Below are 17,088 nucleotides of genomic sequence, written 5' to 3'. Positions count from 1 at the left end.
CTCTTTGGCAGTCTGGAGAAGCTAGTGGATCTCTTCTCAGAACAATGTTTTTGAATGCATAAACTATTATGCAGTTTTAAAAAGGAAACCCGTGGGGGCACCGTGACACTGCATGACATGCAGGTGGGATGGGCACCCCCTGTGGCTGGGCAGCAGGCAGTGGTGAGGGGCAGGACCGCTGCTGCTGCCCCTGGCCTGGGGCTGAGTAGCAAATAAATAAACAAATCCATTATAATAATAATTAAGCCACATTACCGCCCCTATCACTTTCTGTCTTCTTTCCCTGCTTTATTTTTTCTGTTTAGCATTTGTTACTATCTACTATACTATACATGGTATTTTACTTGTGTTCTCTCTTTTAGATGTCTCCCCAATGGAAACCTAATTTTCATGAGGGCAGGAAACTTTATCTATTTAGTTCACCACTCTATTCCCCAAACCTACAAAATGCCTGGTATATAATAGATGCTTAATAAATATTTGTTGAATTATTAAAGAAACTTCCTATGTCCTACAAACTAAACTCTAAGATGAATCAAAGACAGTTGGACCTGTCATCCTTAAGAAAGATAATATACAATACTTCATATATACAAACAACTTCTTGGTAGACACTGGAATCCTTTTATAAACATAATCTCATTCATCCACAATAAACTTAATTATCTAATGACAGGACAAAGAAACAATGTGAGGTGGAGAAGTCAAATGCCTTAAGGTTAGTCAATAAACAAAATCCATGAGCCAGGTCTCCTGCTTATTAACTCTGTCCCTTCACTTTACCCTCTGCCCTCTGAAGCTCTTGTTGCATTTCCTTAAAGTACAGTCTCCTTCCCACTGAAGATATCTAGTTGCACACTAACAGTAAGAAATGCTTTCAGGATCTGAGCACACTCATTCACTGCAAATAGCTACACACTTCTTTGCAACAAGGTTCTAGAATTTCCAACATCTTGCCAAGGCAATTCTTGAATAGAGGAAATGGTTTTCTTTTAAAATTCATCCTAATCACAATAAATTAAAAGGTTAATAAAAATTTAAACCCTTAGACATAAAAGAATGTCTCATATAGTCCCCAAAGGAAGGAAGTTTAAAGTCAAGACAACTCAAACCACTAGAGAAATGTAATCATTTCTACCAACTCTGTAACACCACTCTATAGTGTGTGATAAATTGGAAAGGCAAACCAGAAACCAAAAAAAAGAAAGGGGGGAGGAAAGATGAGGTTAATGATGAGGTCACTTAATGTGAAAGAAAACAGTGTCCTCAGACTGTTTCATAACTAAGCAAGCAGTCAAAACCTAACAGGAAGGCAGTCTGTCCCCTTCTTGTGGCTAAAACAAATGTCAGCCTGCTCTCCACCCCATTATTTGCCAAAATGCAGAGCTGAGGAAATGCGCTTATATCATGAGAGGTTTTGAGATACTCAAGCCCCTCTGCTTAAAATGTAACTTTGTAATTCTGCTTAAACATCAGAATTTTCCATATTTGTGGATCTTCCTATACACAGGACAAGAAAATGTGAAGAAACAGGTTTTTTTATGTATTTGTTTTTAATATAAGTGCTAATAAACCAGCAATAGCTGGTCATCAATAGAGGATGACAGAAAGTTCCACAGCAATGATGCGTATTAATAGGATTTCAAATTGAGAAATAAGGGGGGAGAGAAAACATTTTTCACATATGCTTGACTCCAGCTCAATGGGAAAATATTAACCTAGAGCCGTGGTCTGCAAACTGCGGCTCACGAGCCACATGCGGCTCTTTGGCCCCTTGAGTGTGGCTCTTCCTAAGCCTTAGGAGTACCCTAATTAAGTTAATAACAATGTACCTACCCTATATAGTTTAAGTTTAAAAAATTTGGCTCTCAAAAGAAATTTCAGCCCTGATCGGTTTGGCTCAGTGGATGGAGCGTCAGCCTGCGGACTCAAGGGTCCCAGGTTCGATTCCGGTCAAGGGCATGTGCCTTGGTTGCGGGCACATCCCCAGTGGGGAGTGTGCAGGAGGCAGCTGATCGATGTTTCTCTCTCATCGATGTTTCTAACTCTCTATCCCTCTCCCTTCCTCTCTGTAAAAAATCAATAAAATATATTAAAAAAAAAAAAAAAAAGACATTTCAATTGTTGTACTGTTGATATTTGGCTCTGTTGACTAATGAGTTTGCCAACCACTGGCCTAGAGCAAACATTATAACCAACTGCTGGCTTCTTATATGGTTCTAGTTCTAATCCTTAGAGATGTATGCTTTTGAACTAATCAGGTAAAAACTAAAATAATTTTCTAATTACTTACAGTGCTCTAGCTTTGTAATCACACCAAAGAGAAAGCTCTGAAGATATTAGGATAAAGGCCACAATCACAGAGAACTTATATTCAACTTTCTCTTGCAAAGTTTTACAGTGTTGTTTCAACATTACAATATCAGAGAGGTACTTCTCACTTTAATAAGCTTTTTAAAAATGCATTAATTACATAACTGAATAAAAAGGAAATTTAAAACTTCACAAATTATTTACATTATTCTAAATTCACTTTCTGACTGACAGTGAAAATTAGAAGTAAACTAAATATTCATTTAGTGGGACTAGTTAAATAAACTGTGTTTTCTCCATTCTATGGAATACTATACAGTCATTAAAAAGAATGAGAGAGATCTCTAAGTACACAAATGGAAAAATTTCCAAGATACCTTGTTTGTTATGGGAAATGAGCAAGCTGAACAACTCTTAGTGATTCTGCTTATGCAAAACATTTCTTTGAATCTGTACATATATTTGCTTTTAAATGTTTAGAACAAGATCTAGAAGAATATATGCCAAATTCCTAATAGTGATCTAGTCTAGGAGGGCGAGAGAAGTGAGGGAGCTTTGGGACGATATTCACATCATACAGTATAAATGGCTTAAATGTTTTATAAGATTGTATTAATATATTGCTTATGAATTTAAAAGTCTTAATAAAGGAAGAAAGAATTAGATAATTATATAAAGGGGGAAAAAGATGAACATTTGCTTGACAGATACTAAAGTCTATTAATGTCAGAAACAGATACAGAAAGAGATGAAAGTGTGTATGTATGTGCTACGTATACATACTTACCTTTCCTGGCTTAGTCTGCTGAGAGCACCTGGAAGTACTGATATCCTATAGCAATGAGCACAACAAACTCCTTCAATAGAGAATATCAAATGTCAATTATATGTAAAGTATGCTGGGAAAGCTACAGAGATGAATATATTACAGGCCTGTCCTTGAAGAACTCACTGTCTTGTTGTAAACAGCTAACAACAATACAAAGTTGATTAAAACCAGTAAGAAATAGAGGTACATACTGAGGTGTAGTACAAGAGAAAAGGACATTAATTCCTCTGTAGAATCTGGCATTGGAACTGGAATTTTTGTCTTCAACTTTTTGTTGTGGAAAGTTTTTTAAATATACAAAAATAGGGGAAATGGGTAAAATGAATCCCTATGAACTTATCACCCAACTTCATTATCAGCTCAAGGTGTGTCATCTGTTTCCCCACTCTCTCTTCCCACTTTCACGCCCAGATTATTTCGATGCAAATCTCAGACATCATAGCATTTCTTCGATGACAATTCAATATGTTTCTCTAAGAGATAGGGACACTTTTAAAAATACATGACAAAAAAACAACATGACAACAATATTATCCCTCCTAAAATAATGAACAGTAAATGCTTAATTTCTAATTTACAGTCAGTTGAGTTGGACTTCACAGAGATGATTTTAATAGATGGTGAATGAGAGGAAGGGGATTCAGGCTGAGGAACAACATGTGCAAAGCAAAGAAATGTGCAAAAGTGAAAGGTAATAAACGTCTGGTTCAGGGCTGTGGCAGTGGAAGTGGAAAGGAAATGGCAAGTATGAGTCATTGTGGAGGAAAACTCAACAGGATTTTTCCACTTGAGGATAGCATGTCTATCTTCTCTGCATTTCTGGTTAACAGTGTTCGGTCATTTTGAACCATATAGAACAGCGTCAGAAAACCAAGTCCTACTCTCATCCAGCATCCTATATAATAAAAGCATAGTATGCAAATTGTCCCCTTGACGGACCAGAGTTCTTCCAGGAGTTTGACCAGGAAGTGGGCCAGCCAGGGAAAGGGAGGGAGGCCCCTGGCCGGCAGCCAGCAGCCACTAGGGACCAGTGCACTGGGCCTCTAGTTTGTAAATAAAGCTTTATTGGCACACAGCCATGGTTTCACACATTGTCCATGGCTGCTTTCACCCTACCGTGGCAGAGTTGAGTACTTGCAACAGAGACCCTATAGCTGCAAAGCTGCAAATATTTACTATCTGGCCCTTTATAGAAAAAGTAAGTTTCTCTAAGAATTTCTTTTTCTGTTTCATTGATATTTGGTTGTTATTTTGTTTATTGTCTTTCTCATCTCAAGGTAAGGTCAGGGATTTTTGTGTCTGTTGTTCACTGCTCTATCCTTAGTGCCTGGATCAGTGCCAGACACTTATTAGGCACTCAGTAAGTAACTGTTGAATGAGTGAATCCATCAGTCTTTTTGTTTCTCTTCTGCATTAGACACTGGAGCTTCTTGGGGGACAAGGATAGGTGGCAATGATGCTATTTTCCCCGCAGTGAAATTTGGAAAATTTGTTTTTTCAATACAATGGAGTTTTAAGCAGCAATTAAAACTTCTAGTTATGATGAATAAACAAAAACTAATTATGAAGACCGTAGAAATGTGGGAACATGTTTATGATAGGTCAAAATCTTATGCACACTGCCTCTCTAAAATCTATCTGAATATGGACAAAGACTAGAAGATAATGCAAAAATGAAGTCATTGTTTTAAGATAGTGGATTTTTTGGGTGTTTTTTCTCCCCAAAATTTTTTTTAGTACTACAGGCATACTTTGGGGTTACTGTGGATTTAGTTCCAGACCACCACAGTAAAGTGAATATAGCAATAAAGCCCGTCACAGGAATGTTTTGGTTTCTCAGTGCATATAAAAGTTATGCTTACACTATACTATAGTCTATTAAGTGTGCAATAGCATTATGTCTAAAATAAACCACGTACATACCTTAATTAAAAATGCTACATTGCTGCCGAAACCGGTTTGGCTCAGTGGATAGAGCGTCGGCCTGCGGACTGAAAGGTCCCAGGTTCGATTCCGGTCAAGGGCATGTACCTGGGTTGCGGGCACATCCCCAGTGGGGGGTGTGCAGGAGGCAGCTGATCGATGTTTCTCTCCCATCGATGTTTCTAACTATCTATCTCTTTCCCTTCCTCTCTGTAAAAAATCAATAAAATATATTTTTTAAAAAATGCTACATTGCTAAAAAATACTACATTGCTGACCATCATCTGAGCCTTCAGCAAGTTGTAATCTTTTTGCCAGTGGAGGGTCTTCAATTTGTAAAAAGTATATCTTGCCTGGCCTGTGTGCTCAATGGTTAGAACACCACCCCTCCCTTCCATTTTCTCTCAAGAATCAATGGAAAAAATATGCTCAGGTGAAGATTTAAAAAAATAAATAAAAAGTGCAATAAAACGATGTATGACTGCATTGTTTTCTCATATTTTTAAAATATATAATTTTTCCATGCCTTCTCTTCTTCCCACCTCCCACCATGTCCAGAAATCTAATCTTTAGTGTGGATCACAAATAATGCAATAATCTAAAATTAGAGTTTATATGGAATCTCGGCATTGGAAAGATTGATGGGCATTATGGATCGATGTTTCACTTTATCTTATGATAAGCTGCTACAATATGCCTTCTAGCAACAAGTATGCCTGTAAGCATCCTTGGCTACAGCCTAATTTGGATTTATAAGTTTTCATTTAGACAAAAGCCCTTTTAATTGAAGTGGAGTATGAACAGGCTTGGTGGAAAGGAGTAGTTTGGGTGAGAACATCTTATATTTGTGTTTTCTCAAAGCATTGTTCTTCCCTTCTTATTTGGAGATGCATGTTCTGGTTAGCTTTTTCCATGGTGTCACAGAAAGGCAACATTTTCTCCTGGATTCAGTCATTTGGAGTAGTCATTTGGCTTTCTTCCCATTTCACTTTCAGGCTGCCTTTAAAAACAGATAAGTGTATTCTTTGTACCTCTGTTTCTCCATGTACAAAATTGTTGTTCTCTCATCTCCCAAGGATGTGGTGAGTTTGCAGCCCTTTGATCTAAATAGACTTGTGTTTATTCTACCAAACTACATTTCTAAGTTATACATAGTTGGATTTCCAGCCATTGCCTCTAGGCTTCATCTGAGTATCTTGTCGGGGCAGCACAAAACAAAATACAGAAAGATTCCAGTTTCAGAAGCTTCCTCAAGGGCATTATCTCCCAGGTGCAGCAAATGGGAAGATGATGAAGTACCTTCCCTCATTTAATTTAAAGTAAAACCGAAAGTCCTTCCAGTAGTCACAAGAGTCTACGTGATATGACTCCCTGTCCCGCTTACTAATCTGACCACCTACTTCCTTGTAGGTCACCCCATTCTAGTCATATGGACCTCTTGCTCTTTATGTCACATTTTACTGTGTTCTTTTTTTTTTTTTTTTTTTTTTACTGTTCTTTTAACAGCCAATGACTTTCCTCTTCATACCCAATGAAAGTTATTGATTTTGTGTGTGTGTACAATCTCTTTTCCTTGAGTTGAACCTAGCTTTCTCCAAAGGCAATTCCTGGTGTTAAGTAAAAACTTCCTGTCAGAGCCTACTGTTTTGCCAATAAATGATAAAGGATGTTGTCAGCTAGTATTAATACTCTGCTTATGAAATTGCAATTACTGGTGCTATATTTTGTGAAGTTCTTGCCATATAAATGGCACAAGTAACTTGGTAAGTTATGGCTCCAGAGAATTCTTTACATAGTAAGCCAACATTTCTTTTTCCTTCTCAGAGGAATATATATAACATTAAATTAAGTTTGTCTTGGTTGCCATACACTTTAAACTGAGCTGGTTTTCCTGCCTGTGCTGAGACATATTTATGGGAATATAATTGATTTCTCTAACAGTATGGAGATAGAAGGAGTAGCCTTTTCCTGCCTTAGTCTTGTTGATGACTCATGGTCTTGAAATAATTAAAGAGCACTTATCACATGCCTTATTGCTTCATGATCCTTTGATAAACTACCAAAACTCTTACCAAATGCCTTCAGATTTTAATGGCATGTGTTTACTACATAGCACATTCCACAAAATACTTAAAGTCTGATGCATATTCTTTTTAGTCCAAATTTCAATATTTTCCTGACCAACCATGTTCTTTTGATTCTATTCTCAAGCCTGTTTATCATGTTTCTTGTTTTTGGTTGTAAACTTCCTCAAACAGGTGATATGCTGATAGGTAACCTGAACTCAGTTTCAATAGCTTTTATAATTATGTAGTAGAGGCTTTTAAATGTTTTTTTCCCCTATGAGCCTTCCTTTTTTCTATTACACATTTGCTTATTTATTCATCCATCTATTTTTCTGTTTTTCTATCTAACATTTATTGGACATTTATTAGGTATTAGTTGTGAAACTTTCTTGGCCCTCTTCACTGTAGCCCTGACTTTAACAATTTCTTGTTTTCTTGTTCCATTTTTCTTTTCCATCTTCACATGGAATATTTTCGAATACTCTGACAACTGTCAGTTCTAATTAATAAAGTTAATGTCTTCAGTAGATGATTCTCTTTTTTAATGATAGAATTATACTTGCCCTGTTTTATAAATAGGTCTATTGCAAACAGGACATAAATGCGATTTTCTCCTTTTTAAAAAAAATATATTTTATTGATTTTTTACAGAGAGGAAGGGAGAGGGATAGAGAGTTAGAAACATCGATGAGAGAGAAACATCGATCAACTGCCTGCCGCCTGCACACCCCCTGCTAGGGATGTGCCTGCAACCAAGGTACATGGCCCTGACCGGAATCGAACCCAGGATCCCTCAGTCCGCAGGCCAACTCTCCAACCACTGAGCCAAACCAGCCAGGGCGATTTTCTCTTTTTTGCTACCTTTCTCATTATTACTGCAATTGACTCACGGTAACTTCAGAAATGGAGAAACTGTCACTGTCAAATAGAAATACAATGTGAAAAACAGTTTCATTGAGATGTGGTTTGCATACCTAACGTATCATTAGGGGTCTTGTATAACCCAAAGACTGCCTGCTAAAAGCACAAAATTTCTTTGAAATTCTATGTTTAATCTTGAAAAAAATTTTACATTCAGCATTTTACTCATTATGTGTGTGTTCAAATATAAAATTTATTCGTCCCTACTCCCCTGACCCCAATTCCAAGTAAAACTGTTCTTGGAGTGCTATTTATCTGGTGCGATCCTATTACACTGAGTTATATGGGTACTACTTCTAGAAGCAAAATTCTGTAATCTACTTCTCAACTTTAGATGCTATTCCATACACTACATATCCAGCACCTACTTTTCCTCTTAGCTCCAAACCCATATATCCGAGTGCCTATTTGACATCTGCATTTTTAAACTTTATTTTTATTGTTGACATTACACCCAGTACCCCACCAACATCTGCATTTGGATGTTCTCTCAACAAATGGTATTGTCATATCTAATCCATTAGCAAGAGCTGTTGATTCTACTTTGAAGCTATCTTGAAACCATTCCCATTTCTCCTGTTTTCTTTACTTTCTCTGTAGTCCAAGCTGTCAGCATCTGCATCATGTAGTAGCCACCCAACTGGTCTGCTTCCACTCTCCCTCCTGTTCCCTATGGGGGCCAGGATCCAACCTACAGTATAGGTACATCCCTTGACTGGAAATCAAACCCACAAGACCCTTTGGTGTGCAGGCCAATGCTCTAACCACTTAGCCACAAAAGCCAGGGCTAAAACCCAAACTTCTTCTTCTTCTTTTTTTTTGGGGGGGCGGGTGGGGAGGCAAACGGATTTCAGTGTTTTTATTTCAAGTTCACTGTTTCCCTTACATTTTCTAAGTTAGAACTGATAAACATGTCGGGAAAAAATCAAACCATGCATCAGAAAATAAAATTTCATTGATTTTTCAATGTGAAAGTATTATAGGAATACTAACAAAAGTGGGGAAAAAATCAGTACTTATATATTTCAATTTTTGCAAGTTTCTCCACTTCACTTTTTTTTTATTAAATTCTCACTCGAGGATATTTTACCATTGATTTTAGAGAGAGTGGAAGAAAGAGGGAAAGACAGAGAGAAACACCAATGTGAGGGAAACACATGGATTGGTTGCCTCCTCGCCTCAACCAGGGCCCGGGCTGGGGAGGAGCCTACAACCGAGGTATGTGCCCTCGACTGGAATCGAACCTGGGACCCTTTGGTCCACAGGCCAACACTCTATCCACTGAGCCAAACCAGCTAGGGCTCCACTTCACATTTAATTGCTCTTTTAAATCCATACAATCACTATATAAAGTTAACAAGTAAATGATTCAGGATATATTTCTTTATAATGTCTGAAAATTTGTGGTGGTTGGTTTTCAATTACTAAACATCTATGAAGATTTCATCTGTGCTAACCACTTAATTAGAAAAATATGCAAAGTAACATTATGATGGAAATTTGAAAATCTATTCTATCTATCTATCTATCTATCTATCTATATATAAAGAGGTAATATGCTAATTGGTCCTAACGGTGTCACAGTCACAACCGCTAAGGAGGAGGCTGCCTGCGTGTGCGTGGCGGGGCATTGCTCCCAGAGATGGGGTGGAAGCAGGGAGGTGCCCAGAGGAGGCCCGTGCCCGGGAGGGCAGGAGTGAGAGGCCTTAATGCCCCCCTCAGAAGTCCTTCACTACCCACCACTCACACTCAGAGAGCCCCACTGCTCACCTACATGGGGAAGGAGCACAGCACAGCAGAAGGGAGGTTTCCACGCTCTCCTCCTTGGGCACCATGACAGGGCAGAGCTGCCACATGGCTCCAGAGACTGGGCGGAAGCAGGGAGGAGCCCAAGGTGACTCAAGGGATTGAGGGCAGGGCTTGAAGCAGCCAGAGAAGGCCAGAGGGATCAGGGGGCTGGACCAGGTGTGCTGGAGCTCTGCATAGAGAGGTTCGGGTGTCAAGGCACGGCGCTCGATTTCACACACTGGGCTCCTAGTCCTATATAATAAAAGGGTAATATGCAAACTGACCCTAACAGCAGAATGACTGGGAATGACTGGTCACTATGACACACACTGACCACCAGGGGGCAGTGCTCAATGCAGGAGCTGCCCCTTGGTGGTCAGTGCGCTCCCACAGGGGGAGCTCTGCTCAGCCACAAGCCAGGCTGATGGCTGCCAGTACAGCGGTGGTGGTGGGAGCCTCTCCCACCTCCTCAGCAGCGCTAAGGATGTCAGACTGCAGCTTAGGCCTGCTCCCCGCTGGCAAGTGGACATCCCCCAAGGGCTCCCGGGCTGCCAGAGGGATGTCTGACTGCCAGCTTGGGCCCGATCCTCCAGGGAGCGGGCCTAAGCTAGCAGGTGGACATCCTCCGAGAGGTCCCAAACTGCAAGAGGGCATAGGCCGGGCTGAAGGACCCTGAGTGCACAAATTTTTGTGCACCGAGCCTCTAGTATATCCTATATAATAAAAGAGAAATATGCAAATTAACCATCTCTCCATCACTCGGCTACACCCCCAAGCCATGCCCACCAGCCAATCAGGAGCGAGTATGCAAAATAACCCAACTAAGATGGCGGTGGTCATGGAGCTGGAGCGAGCAGGAGGTTTGGGTTGTCCCTGGCGATGGAGGGAGCCAAGCTTCCCGCATACCCTGGCCGGCCCTGGGCTCCGCTCAAGGCTACAAAGTGTCAATTATAGAAGATAAATAAATCCCAGATACCTGCTTCTAGCCCGAAAAAGAAAAAAGAAAAAGAAAAAAAAGAGGGGCTGGGATCTTGGGTCGCCAGGGGGAATGGCCAGCCTGAAAACGGCCATCAGCCCCTCACCCAGGTTGGCCAGGCACCCCAGCAGGACCCCCAACCCTGAAGGGGCTGTTGACAGCCTGAAAACAGCCCTCAGCCCCTCACCCAGGCTGGCCACACACCCATGATGTAAGGGTCCCTGCTGGGGGGGCTTGACCAGTCTGCAAACAGCCATCAGCCCCTCACCCAGGCTGGCCAGGCATCCCAGTAAAGATCTCCACCCTGAAGGGCGTGTGGCCAGCCTGAAAACAACCCTCAGCCCCTCACCCAGGCTGGCCAGGCACCCCAGTGGGGACCCCCACCCTGAAGGGGGTGTGGCCAGCCTGAAAATGGCCCTCAGCCCCTCACCCAGTCTGGCCAAGCACCACAGCAGGACCCCCACCTTGATCGGGGACACCCTTCAGGACAAACCAGCCAGCCCCCGCCCGTGCACTAGGCCTCTATCCTATATAATAAAAGGGTAATATGCAAATTGACCCTAACAGCAGAATGACTGGGAATGACTGATCATTATGACACACACACTGACCACCAGGGGGCAGAAGCTCAATGCAGGAACTGCCCCCTGCTGGTCAGTGCGCTCCCACAGGGGGAGCTCTGCTCAGCCACAAGCCAGGCTGATGGCTGCTAGCACAGCAGTGGTGGCAGGAGTCTCTCCTGCTTCCTCAGCAGTGCTAAGGATGTCTGACTGCAGCTTAGGCCTGCTCCTCGCTGGCAAGCGGACATCCCCCAAGGGCTCCCGGGCTGCCAGAGGGATGTCTGACTGCCAGCTTAGGCCCGATCCCCTGGAGAGTGGGCCTAAACCAGCAGGCAGACACCCCCTGAGGGGTCTCAGACTGCGAGAGGGCACAGGCCAGGCTGAGGCCCCCCACCCCAGTGCACAAATTTTTGTGCACCGGGCCTCTAGTATATATATGAAAGGCTAAGCAACCAGCCAGTATGTATGACACGCACTGACCACCAGGGGGCAGACAGCAACTTTGCAGAGTGCCCTCTCCCACTCTGGGACTCTTGGGGGATATTAAAGAGCTGGTTTCAGCCTGATCCCCGCAGGCCAGGCCGAAGGACCCCACCTGCCAGAGGGACCCCGCTCACTCCACAGACGCCCTTCAAGCCGCAGTGCCACCCCAGGTGCGGCCAGCCAGGGAGGGACCACGGGAGGTTGGCTCCAGGGCGTGTCCAGCCTATTTCGCACAGTCTCGCCCTGCCGGCCATCTTCTAATTAATTTCCTTTTAATGTGCACAAATCTGTACACCAGGCCACTAATATTTAATAAGAAGAAAAGTTAAAATATTAAGAATGGAGTATATCTCATTTAATTAGAATATGTGTTGCTTTCTATTCTAGCTAATATACATTTCAGTCAGCAGCAAACTGAAGCTGTATAGTATTAATGATCGTTCAGATCACTCTATATAATCTGTGTTGTATTATATAACCTTATTTAGGTAACTGCTTTAAACATTTTGTAGACTCCAGTACTTCTTAAAGTTTTCAGTTATTGATTTTCAAATCTTCGTTGTAGGTATAAGCCTCTCAGAAGGGCAAGCATAACCACGTTTCCTGCCCAGTTGGTCTTTTCCTTTGATAACCACCCGTGTTACCCTACAAGCCTGTCAATAAGCATTTAATGAGAAGGCGCTGTGGGGCTGGAGCCTCTACAGGGGCCTAGAAGCAAACAAAAGATTAGGTTTGCCTGGAGAAGCTGACAATCAGGTCGCTGGTTTTCATGAGCATAAGCCAGCATGGGTTTGCTTAATTTTGTTTTTCATCAGCAATGACAAAAGATGTTTTTTTTAAAGGTGTACCATTAGCTCTGACACTGCCCTTAAGTTGACAGAAAAGAAAACAGTTCCCATTAACGAATAAAAAATTTGTGACAAAGTTTATGTAGAATCCTGGGGTATAGTCTCCAGAGGTTTTCATAACCACAAATCAGATTTACACTGTAAAGTACTCAGTGGATAGAGCGCTGGCCTGCGGACTGAAGGGTCCTGGGTTTGATTCTGGTCAAGGGCACATGCTTGGGTTGCAGGCTCCATCCCCATTAGGGGGCATGCAGGAGGCAGCCCATCAATGATTCTCTCTCATCATTGATGTTTCTATCTCTCTCTCCCCCTTTCTCTCTGAAATCAATACAAATATATTTAAAAAATAAAGAAATAAAGTATTAGATCAGTTATTAATTATCCATACATTAGTAAAAATGGGTTCGCCCAGTTTGGCTCAGTGGATAGAGCGTCAGCCTGCGGACTCAAGGGTCGTCCCAGGTTCAATTCCGGTCAATGGCATGTACCTTGGTTGCGGGCAAATCACCAGTAGGGAGTGTGCAGGAGGCAGCTGATTGATGTTTCTCTCTCATCGATGTTTCTAACTCTCTATCCCTCTCCCTTCCTCTCTGTAAAAAAAAAATCAATAAAATATATATATTTTTAAAAATGGGTTCTAATTTTTCATGTTTTAAGAGTAAAATGTCGCTTTCCGATCCGCCATCTGCAGTGGAGTCGCCGCCAAGATGCAGATTTTCATGAAAACCCTCACGGGGAAGACCACCACTCTTGAGGTTGAACCCTCGGATACGATAGAAAATGTCAAGGCCAAGATCCAGGATAAGGAAGGAATTCCTCCTGATCAGCATCAGCAAAGACTGATCTTTGCTGGCAAGCAACTGGAAGACGGGCGCACTTTGTCTGACTACAACATTCAAAAGGAGTCCATGCTTCATCTTGTGTTGAGACTTCGTGGTGGTGCCAAAAAAAGGAAGAAGAAGTCGTACACCACTCCCAAGAAGAACAAGCATAAGAGAAAGAAGGTCAAGCTGGCTGTCCTGAAGCACTACAAAGTGGATGAAAATAGCAAAATCAGTCGCCTTCGTCGGGAGTGCCCTTCAGATGAATGTGGTGCTGGAGTTTTTATGGCCAGCCACTTTGACAGACATTATTGTGGCAAATGTTGTCTGACCTATTGCTTCAACAAACCAGAAGACAAGTAATTGTATTGGGTTAATAAAAGACATGAACTAAAAAAAAAAAAAAGAGTAAAATGTCAGGACATTTTTGTGGTTTCCTCTGACTAGTAAGACAGGAGGGAGGTTCTTTGTGAGGATTTCCAACCAAGCCATGTACAACCAATCTGATATACGGTAGATCCTTTTCTTGCCACTGGAAGGCTCAGGACTATGAGATTAGCAATGCTCCTGTAAGAGTTCATTCAGTCGAACTTGGTAGTAACTTTTTTTCTTGACTGCTTCCAGTTCTGCATCTGTGATTTTCTTAGCAGTTGCTAAATCTTTGTAGCTTTCATGGAGACGATATGGTTCTATCATCTCTTCAAAGACTTTCCAGCTTAGCACCTTCTCACACCCGCTTCCCAAAGAAGAGCTAAAACCCAGACTTATTGTGACCTACAAGATTTTGTTGGGCTTGATTTCTACCTGCCTCTCCAGTCTCATTTCTTATCTCCCTTCCCCCTAGTTCACTACATTTCTATCACACTAACCTTTTTTCTACTCCATGAATAGTTTCTTTTCTCTTTAGGGCCTTTGCACTTGCAGTTCCCTGACTGCAGTGCTTTGATCTCAGTTGATTACTTGAATGTTCCCTGTGTCATTCAGACCTTAGTTCAGATAGGCCTTCCCTGGCTGCCACATCTGACTCAAACATGTACCTTCAGTTATTTTCTCAATTAATATATTACTTTTAACTTTTTTCTGTCACATACTCTATCTAAAATTGACTTGTTTATTTTTGTCCCCTTCCCCTCTAAAAGACTAAGTTTTATAGAAGAGGACGTATACTTTCTTATTCATTACTTTATCCTTGGTGCCCAAACATTCCTGGCATACAGTATGTTTTTAATATATGTTTGTTGAATAAGCAAACATTTTGTATGTTTTTTTTATACAGAAGACCCTCCAGCTGTGAAGATTAATCATTTGCTAATTTTTAAAGTCTAGATTCTATCAGTAGAGGGCAACATGTGAAACTATTGGCTTACTTTTTTAGGTTTCTTCCTAAAACAAACAAAAAGTCAAACACACTTGAGGACATTCGAGCAGTTTTACCTTTATGGATAATAACTGTAATAAAGGCAAAGTGTCTTAACAGTGAGTCTCAACAGAGTAATGGTGGTGGTAACGCCTCTAGGGTGCTTTCTGGATTGTCACAATGATCAGGGACTTCACTGACATTTAGTGGGTGGAAAAACAAGGATGCCAGGCATTCTACAACATACAATTCCTTTAAGTCCTGCACAATTAAGAAATGACTAGCTTCCTTCACAATTTCCAACATTCTTGTAAGTGAAAACATTCCACTCAGGGCAGAACCAGGTTTTGTAGAGCCTAAAGCTTATATAAGCTGGAGGGTCATCTATCTCTATATGAAAAAGCAGACAAAATTACAATTTCAAAATTAGGTCTAGGATTTTAAAATATCAAATATTTAGGAATACATCTAAAGAAAGATGTACAATAGTTCTTTGCCAAAAAGTGCAAAATCATTTAAAGAAGATCTAAATAAGTGAAGGGACACACTGTGTCCATGAAATTAAAAACTCACTATTTTTAAAATTTTCATTCTCTCTAAATTAATCCAGAGTCAATGAATCTTAATAAAATTCTCCAAAAAATTTATGAAAGTTGAAAAGTTGATTCTAAAATTCTTTTTTTAAATGCAAAGAGCAAAAGCTAGGTCAAGGCAATCATGAAGAAGCACAAAGTTGAAGACTTAGACCACCAGGGAACAGGCCTGTTACAAACAGATAATAGAGACGGGGGACAACAGTACAAATGCTGACAAACTGACCAATGGTACAGAACCAATAGTCTAAAAGGTAAACTGTCACATGACTTATGATCAAGGTGACAATGCAGAGCAAGGGGAAAAAAGATCTTTTAAATAAATAGTGCAGGGTTAATTGAATATCCACATGGGGGAAATCTATCTTAACCCCTCAGGCACATGCAAACATCAATTCCAGATGGACTAGATGTAGATCTAAATGTGAAAGGTAAAACCATTCAGCTTTTAGAAAATATAAGAGAACATCTTCATGATCTTAAAATAGACTAAGATTTATTTAATGTATCTTTATTGTTGAAAGTATTACAGCTGTCCCCTTTGTTTTTGTGGGGTTTTTTTCCAATTGACCTCCACCCTACACCCGCTCCTCCCAGGCCTTCATCAAACTATTGTCTGTGTCCATATGGGGGCTATGCATATATGCATGTAAGTTCCCCAGTAATTGCCCCCTTTCCCCACTCCCCTCACATTCCCCCCCATAATCCTCCACACACACACACACACTGTAAAATAAGGTTTTTTTAAATAGCACATAAAAGGCACTAAATATAAAGGAGAAAATTGGACTAAACTAAAATTAAGAATTTCTGTTCATACTAAGACACCATTAAAAGAGTAAAAAAGGAACCCACAGAGTATGAGAAGATATTTGTAAGAAAAAAACCTCCAAGTCAGTAAGAAACACAGAAAACCCAACAGAAAAATGGGCAATGACCTGAACAGACAATTCATAAAAGAGGATATTCCAAGAGGCTGATAAATTTATGAAAAAGTACTCAACATCATGAGGGAAATGCAAATTAAACCTACTGGAGAAACTGATAGATCCTCCCTTCCCCCCAGCTGGTGGGCGGAGTATGACGTAACCTGCAGCCTGGAAATACCTAAGTGACTAACCATGTACCTTATATGGACTATACATTGGACCACCAATCCACACCTGCCAAATACCCTAAGCCCTTGTCCTATATGGACAATGCAGTAAGCCACCAATCAGTGTGTGCTGAGTACACTAAGCCCCCACCCCTTCCCATTCCGCCCCTCAAAAGGCGTGCCCACCCCTGCACGTGCTGCTGTCCTCCCCTTGCCAGGGAGGTCCTTCTCCTCTAATAAAGCCTGTAGTCCTGGTTTTCGGCCTCTGTCTGATTTTTCAGAAACCATTTTACCTCCAAACAGAATGACTAAAATGAAAAAAAACAAAGAATACCAACAGTGGGTGAAGATGTGGCACAACGGGAACTCTCACCATTGCTAAGCTGAACATACTTATACCCTCTCATCCTACAATTCCACTCCTGGTTATGAACTCAAGAGAAATGAAATTAAATACATGAGAGTGCTTATATCCACCAATAGACATGTAAAAGAATGGACTATACATTGGGTC

At 41.1% G+C, this 17,088-nt stretch overlaps 2 protein-coding genes across 2 annotated transcripts in view; one reads left to right on the top strand and one right to left on the bottom strand.

Annotated features, from left to right (window-relative positions):
* The window catches only part of PACS1 (phosphofurin acidic cluster sorting protein 1), a 100,797-nt gene that overhangs the window by 65,496 nt on the left and 18,213 nt on the right, over positions 1 to 17,088 (bottom strand). The window lies entirely within an intron of this gene.
* On the top strand, positions 13,399 to 13,910 carry LOC139017824 (ubiquitin-ribosomal protein eS31 fusion protein-like). The gene has a single exon (XM_070426443.1). The coding sequence runs from the start codon at positions 13,415 to 13,417 to the stop codon at positions 13,889 to 13,891; it is 477 nt and encodes a 158-aa protein (XP_070282544.1). The 5' UTR covers positions 13,399 to 13,414; the 3' UTR covers positions 13,892 to 13,910.

This window comes from Myotis yumanensis, unplaced genomic scaffold, assembly GCF_028538775.1.
Source record: "Myotis yumanensis isolate MYYU_CA2020_CCGP unplaced genomic scaffold, mMyoYum1.0.hap1 SCAF_10, whole genome shotgun sequence".
Lineage (NCBI taxonomy): Eukaryota > Metazoa > Chordata > Mammalia > Chiroptera > Vespertilionidae > Myotis > Myotis yumanensis.
Note: the sequence above shows the minus strand (reverse complement) of the source record. Positions and strands in the feature narration are given on the sequence as shown.